The 16,755-nt window shown below is 38.8% G+C and overlaps 1 protein-coding gene across 1 annotated transcript in view; it reads right to left on the bottom strand.

The window, feature by feature from the left end:
• diaph2 (diaphanous-related formin 2) overlaps nt 1-16,755 on the bottom strand; it is a 442,308-nt gene that overhangs the window by 54,988 nt on the left and 370,565 nt on the right. The window contains exons 22-23 of the mRNA XM_082178708.1: nt 10,690-10,854; nt 1,577-1,712 (exon numbers count right to left, since the gene is read on the bottom strand). Coding sequence (XP_082034834.1) covers nt 1,577-1,712; nt 10,690-10,854 — 301 coding nt within the window. The remainder of the gene's footprint in view (nt 1-1,576; nt 1,713-10,689; nt 10,855-16,755) is intronic.

A 16,755-nucleotide genomic window follows, 5' to 3' on the forward strand; every position in this document is an offset into this window, starting at 1 on the left:
ATATATATTATATATATATATATATATTATTTTATTTATTTATTTTTTGCTCACACATAAACAATCATTACAGCTAAACTTAATTTAATTAGATTTGTTTTTTTAAATAATACAAATTATATTTTTTCCCTTGTAAGGAAATAAAATGTTTACTGAAAAAGTTATTTTTTTCCAAAGAACTGCATTTTTGTTCTGTAAATAATTGCAGACTTCTTTTAAAAGTAGTAGTAGTTTCATATTCATATTTGAATGCAAATTAACGTCTGATCTGTTAAGCATTATTTAATGCATATATGGAGCCAAATGTACAACAGAACTCACTTTATATCTAGTGATGACTACAGGAGATCAATGATAAAAGCCTTTTTTACGGGTTTTTGACGCAGGGAAAGCGATAACTAAAAATAAGGTATTCTTGACTGGACTAGAGGGTTTGTTATCCACTGTCTTTCCATCCGCATTATTACAGGCTCAGCATTCAATGCGGTCACTCCTTATGAAACTAGCATGCATCAGTCATCCTGTGGAAACACACAGAGCTGAAGTTCTACATGTCATTTTCTCAAATGCAAGGCTCAAATATAATACTGTGAAGTGCTGGGCTCAGTGTGACATTTTAAGTTGGAGCACTTGTGAAAAAGCTTTGGCCAGAGGCAGGAATTTCTGTCTCATTGTAAGGATCAGAATTGTGCAGTGCAGTGAGTACTTCATATCTCTCATGGCAAGAATTTGCCCCGAATTTGCATGCTGCGTGATACATCTTGGTCAGCCTCCCCATTTTCTATCTTTACATTTTAAACCGAACCACACATTTCTTTTCAGAACACAACATTTTGGAGGGTTTATATGCACAAAGGACAATATGTACTTCATATACAATCAGTTTTTCTGTAATCCAAACTGAATTAAGCTATTGTCAACGCGGCCTCTTTTCATTTCTGAAATAAACTGAGCAAGCTTACAAAAACTTAATAGTTGACTCTCAACTCCATTTACTAGGCCACAGGCAATCTGCCAATCCATTATCTGTCTGCTCTACAAAAGCAGTGAACCTAGGATGCTTATCTTTACATGTGACCTACATCTTCTCTGGCACGGCCCTGTCAGCACAGCCCCATAATGCTGCTGGGTTGCTCCACACCCTCAAGTAGCAATGCCACAAATGCTCCATTTAATAAAACGCATAAAAAAATAGTCTATTTATTTCATACAGCTGTAGCAGTTATCGCTGCTGAAATCCCTTCGGTTCCGACTGGATTTCACACTGGTGTAGGCATGGCTTTGTAATTAACATTATTGTCGTCAACATTTACTTGACAGATGTCTTCAAATATACTGACACTGCTTTCTTAAACTGTGAAAGTTACTAAATAAAGATTTTTCAGTGAAACATTCTCAATGACATCTATTCTGCCTGTAGATGTAGTGCGAAGGAACAGGCGGTGAACTGTGTGATTTTTCACAGAGGAAGTATGGCCCTGTTCCTCATCACCACCCCCACCCCTGCAGTGCTTATCATCATGTGAAATCGTGAGCCCGGCTGCAGTCGGGCCCCGGAGGGCCAATAGTGCCGTACCTTTGTTCATGTCAATCAACTGCTTCTTCTTCTGCTGTCTTTCGAGTTTCTCTCGCTCAGCCTTTTCCTTTGCTAGCTTGGCTCTCTTGATCTTCTCCTCCATCTCCCTCTTCTTGTGGTTCTCCCGCACAGCATCCTGATTTGTCAGAGAGAAATAAAGACAATGAAATTAGAGGGTAAATGAGATGACTGTGGAAGAGAAGGGAAAGAAAGAAAATTCCAATTCTACAACTGAAGAAACACTATAGACAGCACTTTATAATGTGGAGTGACATACTCTAGTAACAATGGTAAGTACATACACACTAAGGATATTGCTTATCTGCAGGCCCACACTGACTATGCCTGCAGAACTCCACATAATTCAAACTTCAGTCACCCATAAAAGGGAAGAAGCCTGTGTGCAAGAAGCCTGTGTTATGACGCAAGGAACACTGTTTCCGGGTCCAAGCCTCTACTTGTTTCAATCGAGAATACCATCTCATCTCAGTTCAGGATGTCAATATAGACATAATTTGATTTTAAAAAATAAAAAATAAATTTAAAAAATAATATATTTTTTTTTTTTTTGTATAACAAAACTACTGTCATTAATTTGAAAAATACTGCATACTGTATTTAAAATTATGCATCTCATCAATTTAGTTCACTCACTTGCCAAACATAGTCAAAAATTTTTTTACACTTATTATTATTATTAAATGTTTAAAAAATAATAATTAAATAATAATTGTTATTGTAAACAATACAACTACTACAACATGCCCTTGAGGTATTTTGCTCAATTTCAATTTACACAAGAGCCTACACACGTGCACGCACACGCACACTTTTCACTCAACATTTACCACATTTTACCATGTTTAAATCCCTTCCTAAATTCCAAAATCAGCACAAAAAATGTAAAGACAGTTCACAGATTTCATCTGAGCCTGCTTATCTGCTCTTGAAATAAAGGAACACAGTTGCAGCCTTTCTGCTTACAGTGAATGAAACAATGAGTGTTGAGAAGAGGAAGCAGACAGAGATTGTCTAATTGAACATCAAGATGGCTCCTGATACTGCCGTTGTCCCCACTGAGCTACAGTCTCCATGAGCATTAATGTGAAAGCAGATAACACAGTGTCCATTCTGGATATTTCCAGTGACTGAATGCTGGCGGGGTACCAGCGAGTGGGAGAGAGGCCTGTATACAGAGACGCAGAGATATCGTCCTCCTCCTCTCTTCTTCTTTAAATGCCAAGGAGGTGTCAGGCGGTATGAAGACGGCGAGAGGGCTAGACAGAGACGCTCAGAGGGCACAGAAACACAGCAGAGGAGAGAAAATAAGCCACTTCTACATAACCTTTCCAGCACAGCAAAGGTCTCTTCACCCCAGGCCTGCACAACTAACCTGACAGGCCTTGCCTTACAGGGAGGAATGAGTGTTTTGTGTACACGTATATGTGTGTGTCTTGTTCTTTCTTGGTACGATATAATGATTGTCGACAGTCTGGCCCTTTCAGACTCCCTTAGGGTTTCCGACATGCGTGTCGTTTTCGGTACGGAGACAAAAGGATCATGGGTACAGTGTGGGAGGAGAAAAGTGCAGCTCATCATGGTGGTCAATCGCGGAGTGGCCGTCAAGCCCAGGAACAGGAGCTCACTGTCTTTTCATGAAATGACAAGGACAAGGATGAACATGAGTGAGAGAGATGCAATTGTTCCAGATTTGCATTTTGCTGCAAAACTATAAGTCAGCAAGGAATAAACAAAATACTTGTTCTAATAAAAGTAATTGAGTCAGCATGCATAAGGCTGTCCAAAGAGTGCGAAAAGGAATTCTATATTCATCTATTCATGCCACAGAGTGACAACAAAAATTTGCATAAACAATTCTTCCTGTTATTGTGATTTTGCATTTTCAAATAGATTATCATGAAGTCACAGGATTGTGGGTCTCCAAAACTGACAGTTCAATCTCATTCTTGTAATTGGAGATAGCATCAAGCTCATTGTCAAGCGTTAGATTCTTAATTGAAAAATCATTTATTCATAGCAACAAAAATAATTCCTGCTGGCAAAAGTTTTTATAAACAAACAAACAATTCTGACTGCAAACACGATTAAACAACATAACTATCTCACCCTCATCAAACATGCAAAAACCCTAATTACCATGGCAACAAACATGTTTTCAACCCTTTGCCTGATGCCAATTAGCCTGGGGCAGTGTTTATGATTTTATCAATTTTCTTAATTGTGTTTTAGGTATTAGGAAGCTTTACATGAGATAAACAACACCCAGAGGGAGTGCTTTTGAATATCACTCTCATAGCGCAAAATGTCTGTGCTATTGACTACAAAGGACAGAATCGCATTAGCATAAAGCAAAAACGATGGTGGGATGGTGTGCTTTTTTGCTGTTTCTACATGCAACACGTACGTCTGCTTAGGAGAATCAAATGCACAATTTAGACCATGATCATGTTCTTGCTCACGAAAGGCCCGAAGAGCATTCATCTGAGCTGCACGGTCTCACGGAAATTTGTTTCTCGTGGTCACAGTGCCTCTGACTGTTGCAAATTCAAATCGCATCCCCATCGGTCCTCCTTGCCAGGGAAAGCTGATATCTCACGGCTGCAGATACGCTCTATGCAAACGAAAGGTAAAGGTTAGTAAAAAAAAAAAAAAAGAAGACAGAAATAAACAGGAAGGATTGAAATCCACGGGAAGTCCTGTGGTTGTCAGCGGTGGCCACCAATCAATATGTTAAGGCAAATTAGGCCGGCTAATTGTGTTTGCACACTAAATAATCCAAAGTCATTAGGAAAGCTGATTACAGGGGGAAAAGTCTTCCTTAAAACTGTTTTGGTTAATTAGAGTACTCAGAAAGGGTTATTTAAAAGTGAGAGAGATAGCGCTCTATCCGTCTGTCTTTGAAAGGACGATGCAGTAAAAACAATTTTTAAACCTGTATGACTTGGAGCCCAAAAATACGATATTTTGCCCACCACTGACTTTCATGGTTCTTCTTTTCTGGTCAGCAGAAGAAAAAAAGTCATACAGGTTTAGAATGACATGAGTAACTGGTAACATAATTTAATTTTTTAGGGGAATTCTCTTTTTAAAACCCTGAGTTAGTAGAAGGATGTTAATATATATTAATATTAATACAATCTGACACACACTAAATATTAACAATGAATAAACATCCATCTTGAATGAAGAAAATGTGGGAGGATTTGATAACATTTTCAGTTGGATGAATTTGATCTGATAATAGGAAAGACGTTTACTTCTAACACCAATCAACACAACAAACCCACCTGGGAAAAGCACATTTTATGTAAAAACGCAGCGTGTTGTGCGATCTCTAGATTGGTAAGGCGACGTTCGGCGGGCTTTTGTCCACAGTTCTGTTTGCATTACTCTAGGAGAGGGATTGCTGCAGAACTGAATTTGCCAATATGGACTCCATCTACCCCGAGTGTGTTTATGCATGCTGGCAAGCACAGGATAGGATGCTGTCCTTCCAGGCAGCCACTGAGGACTAGATGTCTTTGTAAATATATTCGCTGGGTACATGTTCAGCAGAGTGACACTAAGGAAGTGCGCTCCTGCTGCAATCCTCCGTTGTGGAGAAGGCTTTGTAGTTCCTCCTGTTTGCCCAGCCTTAGTATAGAATATTTGAACAGCCTTGTTACACACAGAGACAAAAAAAAAAAGGGTGCAGGGGCTCTATAATTCATTTTTATGTTTTTTTTGGGTTGGCCATCATATATGTATTGCCCTACACACAATGTATACACACTTGGCTATTCAAGGAACACTTTCGGGAAAGGGGACAAAAAGAGAGCGGGAGAAACGGAGGACAAAAAATCCACACCACAGATGGGCCTATTTGGCCAAAACAAAATGTACACTAACTGAACAAATTTGATGATATTTGAGTTATTTATTTATTTATTGGATCATATCCCCCATTAGTTTTCAGCAGGCTGTGAGAGGCCAACAAAATTGCCAAGAGTGAAAAGTGGCCGATGTTGTGCGTGTTGACTCAAATATTAGACCAATCTGAAGGGACACTCCATTGGGTTTAATTGCGATCACTCACATTAGCTGTGTGGTGAAAATGAAAAACAGGCAGTGATGACACCACACTACATCACAATTTCTATTATTAGTATCATCATTATCATTATTCTCAGGGACGACATTATACATTAAGCCAAAGGCCCTCGATAACTGTGTGTGCAGGCATATATGTATCGGCACAAATATGCACGTTCACTAACACACACACTTGCATTCTATTGATTAGCTGAGTCATGCTTGTTGTGCACCATCACTGTGGCTCAAACTCTGCTGACCTTTTTTGGTGTAACCAGTGTCTCACTCCATTAACATGTGAGATTGTTAGTTCATCACCATCTGTTGCACTTTGATAAGACATTAATATACTGATATTCATCCACAGCCGCTAGTCAGGATTGCACACAGAAGACAAAGACACAGTAGGATCTGCGCACTGGATAAATTGATGGGACGATCTGAAACAAACTTCATGTGCTGAAATCAAATTTCATTTCTATTGACCCTGAAAAGAAATATAGCTAATGGGTTCTCTTATCGGAGTGTGCGTGCTTTTTGAGAACGGGCAGGCAGGGCTTTTTTTTTGTCCTACCAAATGGATGTGTCACTCAGGCAATTTAACATACAGCAATGTGGGCTATTTCTGAGGATAAATGTTGATAAAACTATGAGGTGCCATAAATATGCTATGGTGAAACGTATATTATGTGGAGGGCTCTATCATGAATACAAATTTCTTTCATAACCTTTGCCTGCCAAAGATTCACAAAGTACATTCGCAAATATGTGGCCAAAATCTGGTCATAACTGGACATGATGCGACAAGCAATTTACTGTATCTGGCCAAATTTAAGATTTAATGTTCAGTTATGAGTAGTAGGATTTTGGACCAATGGAACTAAAAGTGGGCGGGTCTATCCAGGAAAACCAAGCGACCGATAGCATGTTCTGTCCTGGCTGGTTAGGGCCAACAACTTGTATCACATTTAAATTTATCACATTACTTCTGGCTGTGTAAGGGATAATCCATGGCTGTGCATTAAACAATTTTAATGCATGACGTGGAGGCAAAGAACCGTCGTTGCTAAGAAATATAGTGATTCAGTAGCGAAGCTATTTTATAACTAAAAGTCGCAGGGCAGGGTTGATTTGTTTCTGTGCTCCTGAATGTTTGTGTGTGCGCGCAGGCGTAGCGTGCTGTGTGCGAGTGATATATGTGTATGTGCGCTTCAATGAATAGCGCATTAATATAAAACGGTGATAAAACTGACTTGGAACTACCTGTGCATTAAACGCTTTTATTGCACACCTTCCAGCCAATCAGAATTGAGTATTCAGACAGACCATGGTATAAAGACACAATATCACATTCCCAGCATACACCAAAATAGCTCTCAGCTGTTATAAATGTATTTGACTGGGAATACATGCTTCAACATGTAAATACATGTCACGGCTCGCAAAATTTCTAAATCGATGGTAGCCCTTTGGGGAGGCACTCTTCAGGTTTTGGTAGCCCGGAATGAATTTTACTAGCCCAAATCAAATAATGTAGAAAATTGGTTAGGAGTCAAAACATCAATCAAAAACTTGTTCAAAACACAAATATCAACAATCAGATATAAAATAATCAAATTAGAATCATCAATACAAATATGCATCTGGGTAGGGTTGCACCAACCATTCGTAAGTTCTTTCTTAAATTGGAACATAAAGTCCACACTAGAGGCTTAGTAACTACTAGCTAGTGTGTAACTAACTCTGTAGGCTACTTTATTCCGTTGCACCATTTGTTTGTAAGGCAGAACGTTGCTAGTAGGTCGTAAGCTCTCTGTAAAGTAATGAGTATAGTCACATTATGACGTTTAGCCTCGATGATCCAATAGCAGCCTTCAAATACGTGAGCAGAAGTTGTGTAAAAATGCTGTGAATTTCAGTTTATCCTTCATTCTAACTTCTTTTGCCTCACATTACTAACGGTAAAAATAAGTTTCCATTAAATACGATAGCCTACTTGATCATGAATAACATAAGTAAATAACATTCAGAAACTGTATTTGGAATGAAATTAATAAGGGTCTATAAACAAATACTGATACAAAAAACATAAGAAATTACGTTTATTGATTATGACTGATATTTGACATGCGCAACATGGACCGATGCACACATCGGCAGGCTGTTTAGGACGGGTTTGTGTTAAAGAGCCGCTAACAAAGTAATCTTTTCACATAATGTTCTCTCTCTTAAAATGTAAGCGAGTGTAAATGTCAGCATTATCATATGTCTAAAGAATTGAAGCCTGTCAGGTAAAAAAAAGAGCTTATTGATGCAGTTCAGTCTGTCTGATATTTTATTCCAACCGTTACTCCTGATCGGAGTTCAACTAAGTTTAATGGTGCAACGCAAAAATATTTAGAAGTGCGTAAGTCGTAACTTAGTGTCCATTTACGTCAAAACTAGGCTAAGTTGTAACTTACACAGCTGGTGCAACCGACCCCTGAGTTTTAAAAACAGTGTCACCTTGTGGCAGGTCAAAATGATAGCAGCCATAAACCAGAGCGCGCAGCTCCGTTGTTTTAAAGCCTGACAACGCTAAAACCCCTAAACTTAGGCGCCTGTTTAACCTAAGCTTATTTGGGTGGGTTTCTCCCATCACTTCTCTGTATTAAACGTCCCTGACGAGAACGTCAGTCTCCTTGGCTGTGAACCGAGTCATTTATCCCGCCGGTATAGCAACAGCGCCCGAGATCCGCCCACAAAGTTACTTGCGTTTCGCGTTTTATACTTGCATTTCAGATCGTTCAAATAGGGCCCATAGTGTGTTAGCACATGGATTCAAACATTCTGACACGCAAAGTAAAGCATTCACTTGAAAGTGGAGCTTTAATTTTTATTGATCATTTGTTTCTCTTAAAACAGGCACGGAGATCATGAGAAATTGCGCTGCGGATAATCAGCATGATCAAAAACTTGCGCGGTCATATTTTATCTTAAATTAACTAGTCAATAATGTGAATAAAGGGAGGGAATTTGACTATTTCAGATAGCCCGTCGGGCAGGCCGGTTATGCATTTTGGTAGCCCGACTGGAAAACACAATAGCCCCGGGACGTCGGTCTAGTGATTTTGCGAGCCCTGCATGTAGTTGGGTTTAAAAAAAAAAAGAAGAAAAAAAAAAAAAGGAATATTTGTGGTGCCATTGGACATCCAGCCATGTGTTCTCTACCAACTCTGCTCCTTTTTTTTTTTTGAAGTCTAAATCACTGATAACTTATTTATAAAGAGCTATTTCGCTTGAGAGAATAATTTATTTTCATAGATGCCCCTTTTACAGGCATTCAGCGCTATATCGAAGGGAGCGCCGTGTCATGTGTTGCTAGACTTTGATCAGAGCGTATGAAAGTTGGTTTTTAGATTTGGTTGTGAGAGAGGGGTGAGACAAAAACCTCAGACAAGGAGACCTTGTCATTCACTGTAATGTTTTTTTAAGACTTTGCGCATACCTTCTGGACATTGTGTTATCACTTTTTCTTCTGGAAGGGAGATGAAACATAGGAAAAAGCAGGAGTACTTAAATATACGTGTAAAAAATAAATCTCTAGAGACTCCTTTGTGTGGAGGCATTCTGTCCTCCTCCTCAAGTCCATATCGCGGTTCCATGTTAAATCAAAATGATCCTAATCCCATGATGCTCTCACCACAGTGAAGCTAAAAACTTTTCACAGCATTAATGTTCTTTGAACTCAACTGCAAAAGTTTCATGAAATGTTCTCCATCCAATAGAAATTCTCAGCATGTAGGTGTCATCATGTTCAGTAAACAAAAGTTGACTTCTTGTGCAGGATACATATGAAATATTGTGCAACTTTTATCCAAAATATTAAGAAGCTTGTAAGAGATGTAAAATGTGTGTATTTACATTTATTAAAAAATAGATGTATATACAATAAAATAAAACATACAAATTAATTAATTTAAATTATTAATAAAATACGAATAGCTATAATTGTAATTATTATAAAAGATGAATATTAAATTATTATAAAATGTTTATATTAAAATGAATATTTACATACAAGTTTTCACAAAGTTCAATTCAACACTCTTTACAAATTTACGAATTTTTATGCAAAATATATGTATTATATAACATTTATTTATATAATCCCTAAGCCCCATTTAGGTTTTAAGAAGCAAATACAAGTCAGACTTTAAGAACCTAAAAAAAAAAATCAATTAGCTGGAAATCTCATATCTTCTTTGTACAGTGAGATGTACTTGAAACGCCTCCCCTAGTTTCGCTCTCAGTCTGGATAAATCCCATCCTATCAGCAATAACCTAGTCCTACCTGCCTAAATCCCAGGTAGGGATTTTTTTTGTATGTGACAGGGAGGAGGCGTTACCTTGATACTCACCAAATACAGAAGCTAACGAAACTCTGAAAGGATAAGCTTCTGAGACTCTTTTATCTGCATGGGAGCCACACGTTTGGTAATACATTATACATTCCATTCTCAGCACAGTTTATGTATGCTTTAATCTGCCCAATAAGCCTGTCCTTCCATCTCTTCACCACTGTAAGGATAATGTCTTTATCAAATATGATAAAACAAGCTAAATCACCACATGCACTTAAGACAAGGCCAGCAGCTTTAGTTTTGAGTGGCGTGCTATTACTTAAAACTATGCACTGATAAAAAGGTGTGTATTTATATATGTAGAAAAGAATGTGAAGTTAGAAAGAGAATTGGGCTCTCACATTCCAAGTGAAAGAAGCTGTCAAAGCAATCCTAAACTTAATCATACTGCTATCCAGCAACCCTGACCTGTGCCATCTAGCTGTGGAGAGGGCATCGGAAGTATTAATTAGAATATTATCTCCACCTTCTCTCAAAGACTCTTCCGGAAAGCCAGATTTATATACATTAGAGAAAGAAAAAAGAAAAACATAAAATCTCTTCAACCTTGAGGAGTGCAAAGATCAGAAGATAGAAGCACTCTACAGGCAGAACAGGTAACAGTGTTTCTGTACTCACCATGAAGAGGTTGCGGAAGTTAGCCAGGTCTCCGAAGAAGTCCTCGACGCTGACTGTGTGGGGGTCGAAGGCGAAGTAGCTCCCCAGGCTCTCGTAGAGCTTCTGCATATTCTTGTGCATGGTGGAGAGCTTCTCGTACTGCTCTCGCGAATGCTTGGAGAAGCCGTGAGAAAGATACAGTTAAGGAAGGATAAGAAGGGTATTGTACAGTGATGGAAAGACATCGACAAACAAAGCAACTTGCTGCCCTCCAAATCCTTTCCACAATCCTTCAACAAAAGAGGGGTCACCTGTGGAAAATTGAGCAAAGCCACCGCTTCTCTGCAGAGGTCAAGCGAGACAAACAGAGGCATTCAATAACCTCTCCATCTAACTTTGGAGTCAGTGGTGCACTGAGCTATTAACGCCGGCGCAGGAGTGATAGAGGAAAGTTTCATTGTCTGGGGGTCTAACACAAATGCTGGAGGGAATAGCTGATTGCAGTCATTGCTTCTCCCAACAGAGCACGCCGAACCCCCATGAGAGATGTGCTCTGCAATTTAAAGAGCAGATAAAGGCAGGTTCTCTCACTGAATGGCTATTGACAGCTCATGTCAGGGACGTGCAGTCTCACAGATCACGAGGCGCACGTGGACCGCCCGTGGCCTCGTAAACCGCACACACATACATAAACAAACAGGTAGCGCTTGCCAATAGAGCCTCACTTTCTTTATGCCGCATGCTAATAAAGCTACGTGCCATACATAGACCGTAATTTAGCTGCACATATTCAGCCTTCATTTCCAGGTGATTGTGGTTCCTGGATTCAAAGCGGTGTGGATGGGCCGAGATTGCCCTTTTGAAGGAACAGAGAGGATATATCAAATCCACGTCTGGTATTTTATTCAAGCTATTCATCTCAACTTCTCAGATGAGTCAGATTGTTTAACAGCCATTATAGGATGCGAGTGCTGTCCTGAAAATGAGTTGAAAATGGAACCATCTAACTTAATAAACAAATATTATGATTTCTGATGAGAAATTTAATTGAGAGGAATTTTTCCCCTGAAATTTCTTCAGCATTATAATACTATCTCTTATCGCACTTTAATATGTAAAGTCAACTATGCCAATTGTAGCTTTATTTTCCTAATAAAGCTGGGCACACACCACAAGATATTCGGGGCGATTTTGGGCCGATTTCTCCCCTTCCGACAATCCTAGGTAAAGTCTGATTATCTTGATCGTTCTACAGATTGTCTTATCCGATTTTCCTGTGATGTGTGTTAAAGGTGGTATCAGTGATTTCAGGCCCAAAAATATTTTTATCACATTCATCTAATCTTTTCTAACGATCCGCTAGCTGCCCGCCCCATAAGCATGCCGTCAAAAAAACGCGTCTCTGTAGGCAGCCTAGGCTCTGAGATCTGCACACAAAAACAAATGGTTTAGCCAAACACTCAAAACCAAAACAAATAGTGTTCCAACCAATCACCGACAGGGGGAGGGTGTTGTGAGGTTTTGTGCTCGTGCACGGCTGCACGCGAAGTCAGAGGGGCGGGCAGCTAGCGGATCGTTAGGAAAGATTAGATGAATGTGATAAAAATATTTTTGGCCCTGAAATCACTGATACCACCTTTAACTGAATCTGGGGGTTGACTGAATCTGCTCGGAAGAACGTCGGAGCCGCCCTGATTTTTTAATCGTAAATATTCAACCCCGAAGGCAAACACGCGCACGCTCGGGAGACTATCACGTGAAACGAAACAATACCCAAACTGAAAACGAGCTGACGGAACACTCACCTCCAGCTCGCGCTGTAACATGTAAAGTCCATGTTCACACCGTCTCCATGACATCTAAACACATTATTTCGCCACAGATTTTCTGTAAAAAGTAGTCCATACACTATAAGAGTATAGTATTTCTTCTTGCCGGTCGTCCGCCATGTTTGTTTACTTAGATTTTGCGAGATTTCCCGTGTTCACAGGCGGGACTCTGGTGGTTTGTGAATGGAATCTGTTAGTGTGTGGTGTGCTTTCCTGGTCACATGGCGGAACTCCCCACACTAGAGGAACAAAACGGTTAAATCTATGATTTCATGTTTGTGGTCTCTCACATTTAAAAAATATTTTAGTGTGGCTCAAGCTTAAAGTGTAAACACTGTGGCTCTTGGAGGCTGTCAAAATACAGTTCTGTTTGTTTTGATTATGGCAACCATGCAGAAACATAAACACTGGGTTTGGAGACGGATTATCTGTTTGTCCAACTAATAGCAGATGGGCAGATTGTTCAGGAAACAAGCTTGACAGTTATCATTATTCCATTTGATCAAACTAGATGGGCAAAAATGACATTTCAACTTGGAGATAACTAAATTATGTAGGTTTCGTCATGAGCAGTAAACAAAGGTTGATTTTTTGTTCAAATTGCATATAAAATGTTACCAAAACTTGTATGCAAAATATTAAGGAGTTTCACAGAAAATTTTAAATGTAACAGTGATTTTGCAATAAAAATGTAAACCTAAATATAAATATATATATATATATATATAAAATATATATTTATACATATAAAAATATAAATATAAAATAAAAACTCTGAAATTCAGCATTCATTCTCTGTGAAGCTTCTTAAAATTTCGCATTAACACAGAAACACCAATTTCAAAATGTAAGAAATATTTCATGCAAAATATTGAGGACCTTCATAGAAAAATAAAAACACAAACACAAAAAGTTGATTGCCGGGAAAATTATCATTGTCACCTTATTAACCCATTTTATCATTCCATTCCATCCACCAACACTGAAAAAGTATTAATATTTAGTCTATGTGTATAGTATGTGTCTGGGGTGGTGTAGACAGGCCTTGTAAAGTAAGTAAAGAGTTCAATAATATAGAGAAAAAGAAAAATATAAGGGTTCACACAAACGCTCTACTCTCAGTTTAATTCATCCACTGGAGGAGTCGTAAAAGCATGCATGTTTTGCAATGTTTTCAACCCCACATACTTTCATATCTTGAATTTGAACAAGCTCTATTTATGACAGAGAATGCAGATATAGCGAAATCAAAACAACAGAGCTTTAAGGTTTGGTCTCGATTGAATACAATGCCAAAAATACTGCCTGTGCCTAAGTCAAAGTGATCGAGAATATGTGGGTGTGTTTGACAATAGCTCATCATAGTCACACGTAGTTCCACTGGACTGGGCCAAGCCCTCACCAGCTATTATTTCCACATCAAAGATTTGTCACATTGACAACGGCTGACATGTACGGTCCAATATCAGTCCCGGCTTCTTCAACAAAAGCAATTCCTTCAGCTCTTTTTCTTGCTTGTTCTTTGCCTCAATCTCTCTCTCTTTTCTGTTACCTCTGTAAGAACCTTCAAAGTACACTCTTCACGCTTCTTTGTCACCCGTGTCACCTCTGCTTCACATGCTGGGGTGGAGAGAAGATACTAAAAACATTATGTGCACTACCTTCTCCAAAGCAACCGCCGTCTGTTGGTTCTCTCTCTGTCTCCCTCTCCAGCTGTCCTCAAAGGAGAGAGTGAACACAAGTTTCCGAAGAACATACCATATTTCACTATAAAAGACAGTGTTAGAAAAATAGCGTAAAAATTCCCTTTAACCTCATTACTTTACAAAAACTACTTTAACAAAATTCCAACAAACAAGCCCACAGAAGAGAATTCTGCACATCATCAATTCAGTACATGATAAATGATTAAAAGTCCTTGAGACGGTGCGAAAAAAACAATTGTCTTACCCTAAAAAACGTCTAGAAAGTGAATTCCAAACAACGCCACCTGTGAAGCCTGCCATAAATTACCTTGTTTGTTTACCTGTGTGCTTGTATGAGTGAATAAAATGGTGCATGGCTCCCTTAGGCAAGGCCAAACTGCCTCCTTAATAAATCTCCACTAACCCACTTCCATTAATGTTTATTTAATGCTTTCCTACAGTATGTGCCTCCTGGCTCTATGCTAGGAGGCAGATAGCAACTAAGCTTTTAGTGTGGATTGACTTCCCCCCTCAAGCCCCTCCGCTGAACTGTCTACATCCCACCTCAGTTTGGAGCGGAAGGTGGCCACACTCTCAACAGGAAACCAACAGAAAACATATTCATGGCTTTAGAGCACTCATCCAGGCAGAATTGGGTGGAAAAGCATCTTTTTAGTTTGTTTTGTTGTTGTTGTGAAATAGCACAGACAGAGAGTGAGCTTGCAGTGTATGAATGGGTCTCTGTTTGCCAGATGTATTGATCCATTGAAAGTGGAAAGCGCTGTTCTCTATATCCTAAAAGGATAGTTCACCCAAAATGAAAATTCTGTCATCATTTACTCACCCTCACATAGTCCCAAACCTTTATTCTTTATATTAACACGAAAGATATTTTGAAGGATGTTGGGTTCAAAACCACATTGGGCTACTTTGATTTTCTATGTATGGACAAAAAATGCATTTTTTGTTCAGATGAAAAAGTTTATGATAGCGTTAAGTGAGGAAGAGAGACCCACATTTGGAATAATATGACAGTGAATAAATAATGAGGGAATTCAATTTTTTTGGGTGAACTATCCCTTTAAATCATCAACTGGCACTTACTGTGTACTTGCATCATTCGTGACAATGACAATGAACAGTGCTTCACTGACTGAAGGACAAGGTGTTCAGTAGATTACGCAGTATAAAATATAAAGGGCTTCCTCATTAACATTCATCTCCACAAAACAATCCCGAGTGCCAAATAATGACACTTACCTTCAGGCAAACATGAATACAAATAATAGAAGCCCATACCTCATGAACTCAAAGAAGAGCTTTATCTGTAGCATGACAATATTGGAGGAGAAGAAGAAGAACAACAAAAAAAAGTTTGGTTCACTGAAAAACCATGAAAAAAATTTGAATTGTACAAAATTGAACGTCACAGTTCTCTAATTTCTTTGAGGTTTTCTGGATGGCATCCAAAGTAATTAACACAACACCTTGGATGGGAATCAACACAGACAGGCTTTCCAGCACGCTACCATCCACACGCTACAGTCCTGTCTGCTCTTAAACAGCCTACACAGCCACAACTGTTAGATAGTATCTCTGCCACCTTTCCCACGTGTAATTATGCCGTATTGTGCATCTGTACAAGCAATCAAGCGTGTGAACTCATTTAAAAACTTTGCTCAGACCCTGTTAGGGTACCTCTGGAAAATTTGGAGAGCATGTTACTGATTAATTAGTATTGACAAAAATTCAAGCCTAGCAAGCTGTGATTTGAACAGTAATGAGAACATCCATGGCTGAATCACATTTTTTAAAAATGGAAAAGTAGGTAATTGCTCAAGCAGTAATGAAGCTGATGAGCGATTTTGATGACTCATTTTGTGTAGCTGTGGAATGTTTGAAGTGTGAAGTAATAGAATGGGTCATATTTCTGCTGATTCACCCTTTCTGAATTGTACACAAGATAGGGAAGCACACTGATTATTCTCTCTGAAACTGAAATTAAAAAGAGGTCTCTGCTTTACAGTGTAGACAGATGATTGCTTGTCTAAGCTTGTCGCATTCACTTCATGGTCATGTTAAGAAGCATTATGAGTTGTGCTGGGCATACTTTTAGATTTATCTGACAAAAACAATATCACATAGGAAAATGGATTTCAAACTTTTGGATAAAAAGGATCCCCAAACATGGTAATCTACTATTAAAATGCCCCATTATGCTTTTTCCAACATAGGCTCATTGGAAAAACATATCGGTGGCAACATTTTTGCAAAACGCAAAATACGTACCAATACGTACATATCACTGCAGTTTCCAACAGAAATGAACACTAGAGGCAGTAAAACAGCAAGCACTTATGATTACAGGGGCAGATTATGATTAATAAAGACTTATTTTCACGTGGCTCCTTGCACCATTATGTTATGACCTCAAAACACTTTTTACCATAGTGCATGATATGTAAACAAATATATTTTGGAGTTTGCATCATTAACCAGCTTCAAATGTTCGGTTTTACTGACATATCAAGCTTTCTTGGTAGCTCAGCTGGTACATAATTGTACTTGTGATG

This window comes from Leuciscus leuciscus (assembly GCF_965113295.1).
Source record: "Leuciscus leuciscus genome assembly, chromosome: 8".
NCBI classification, from domain to species: Eukaryota; Metazoa; Chordata; class Actinopteri; order Cypriniformes; family Leuciscidae; genus Leuciscus; species Leuciscus leuciscus.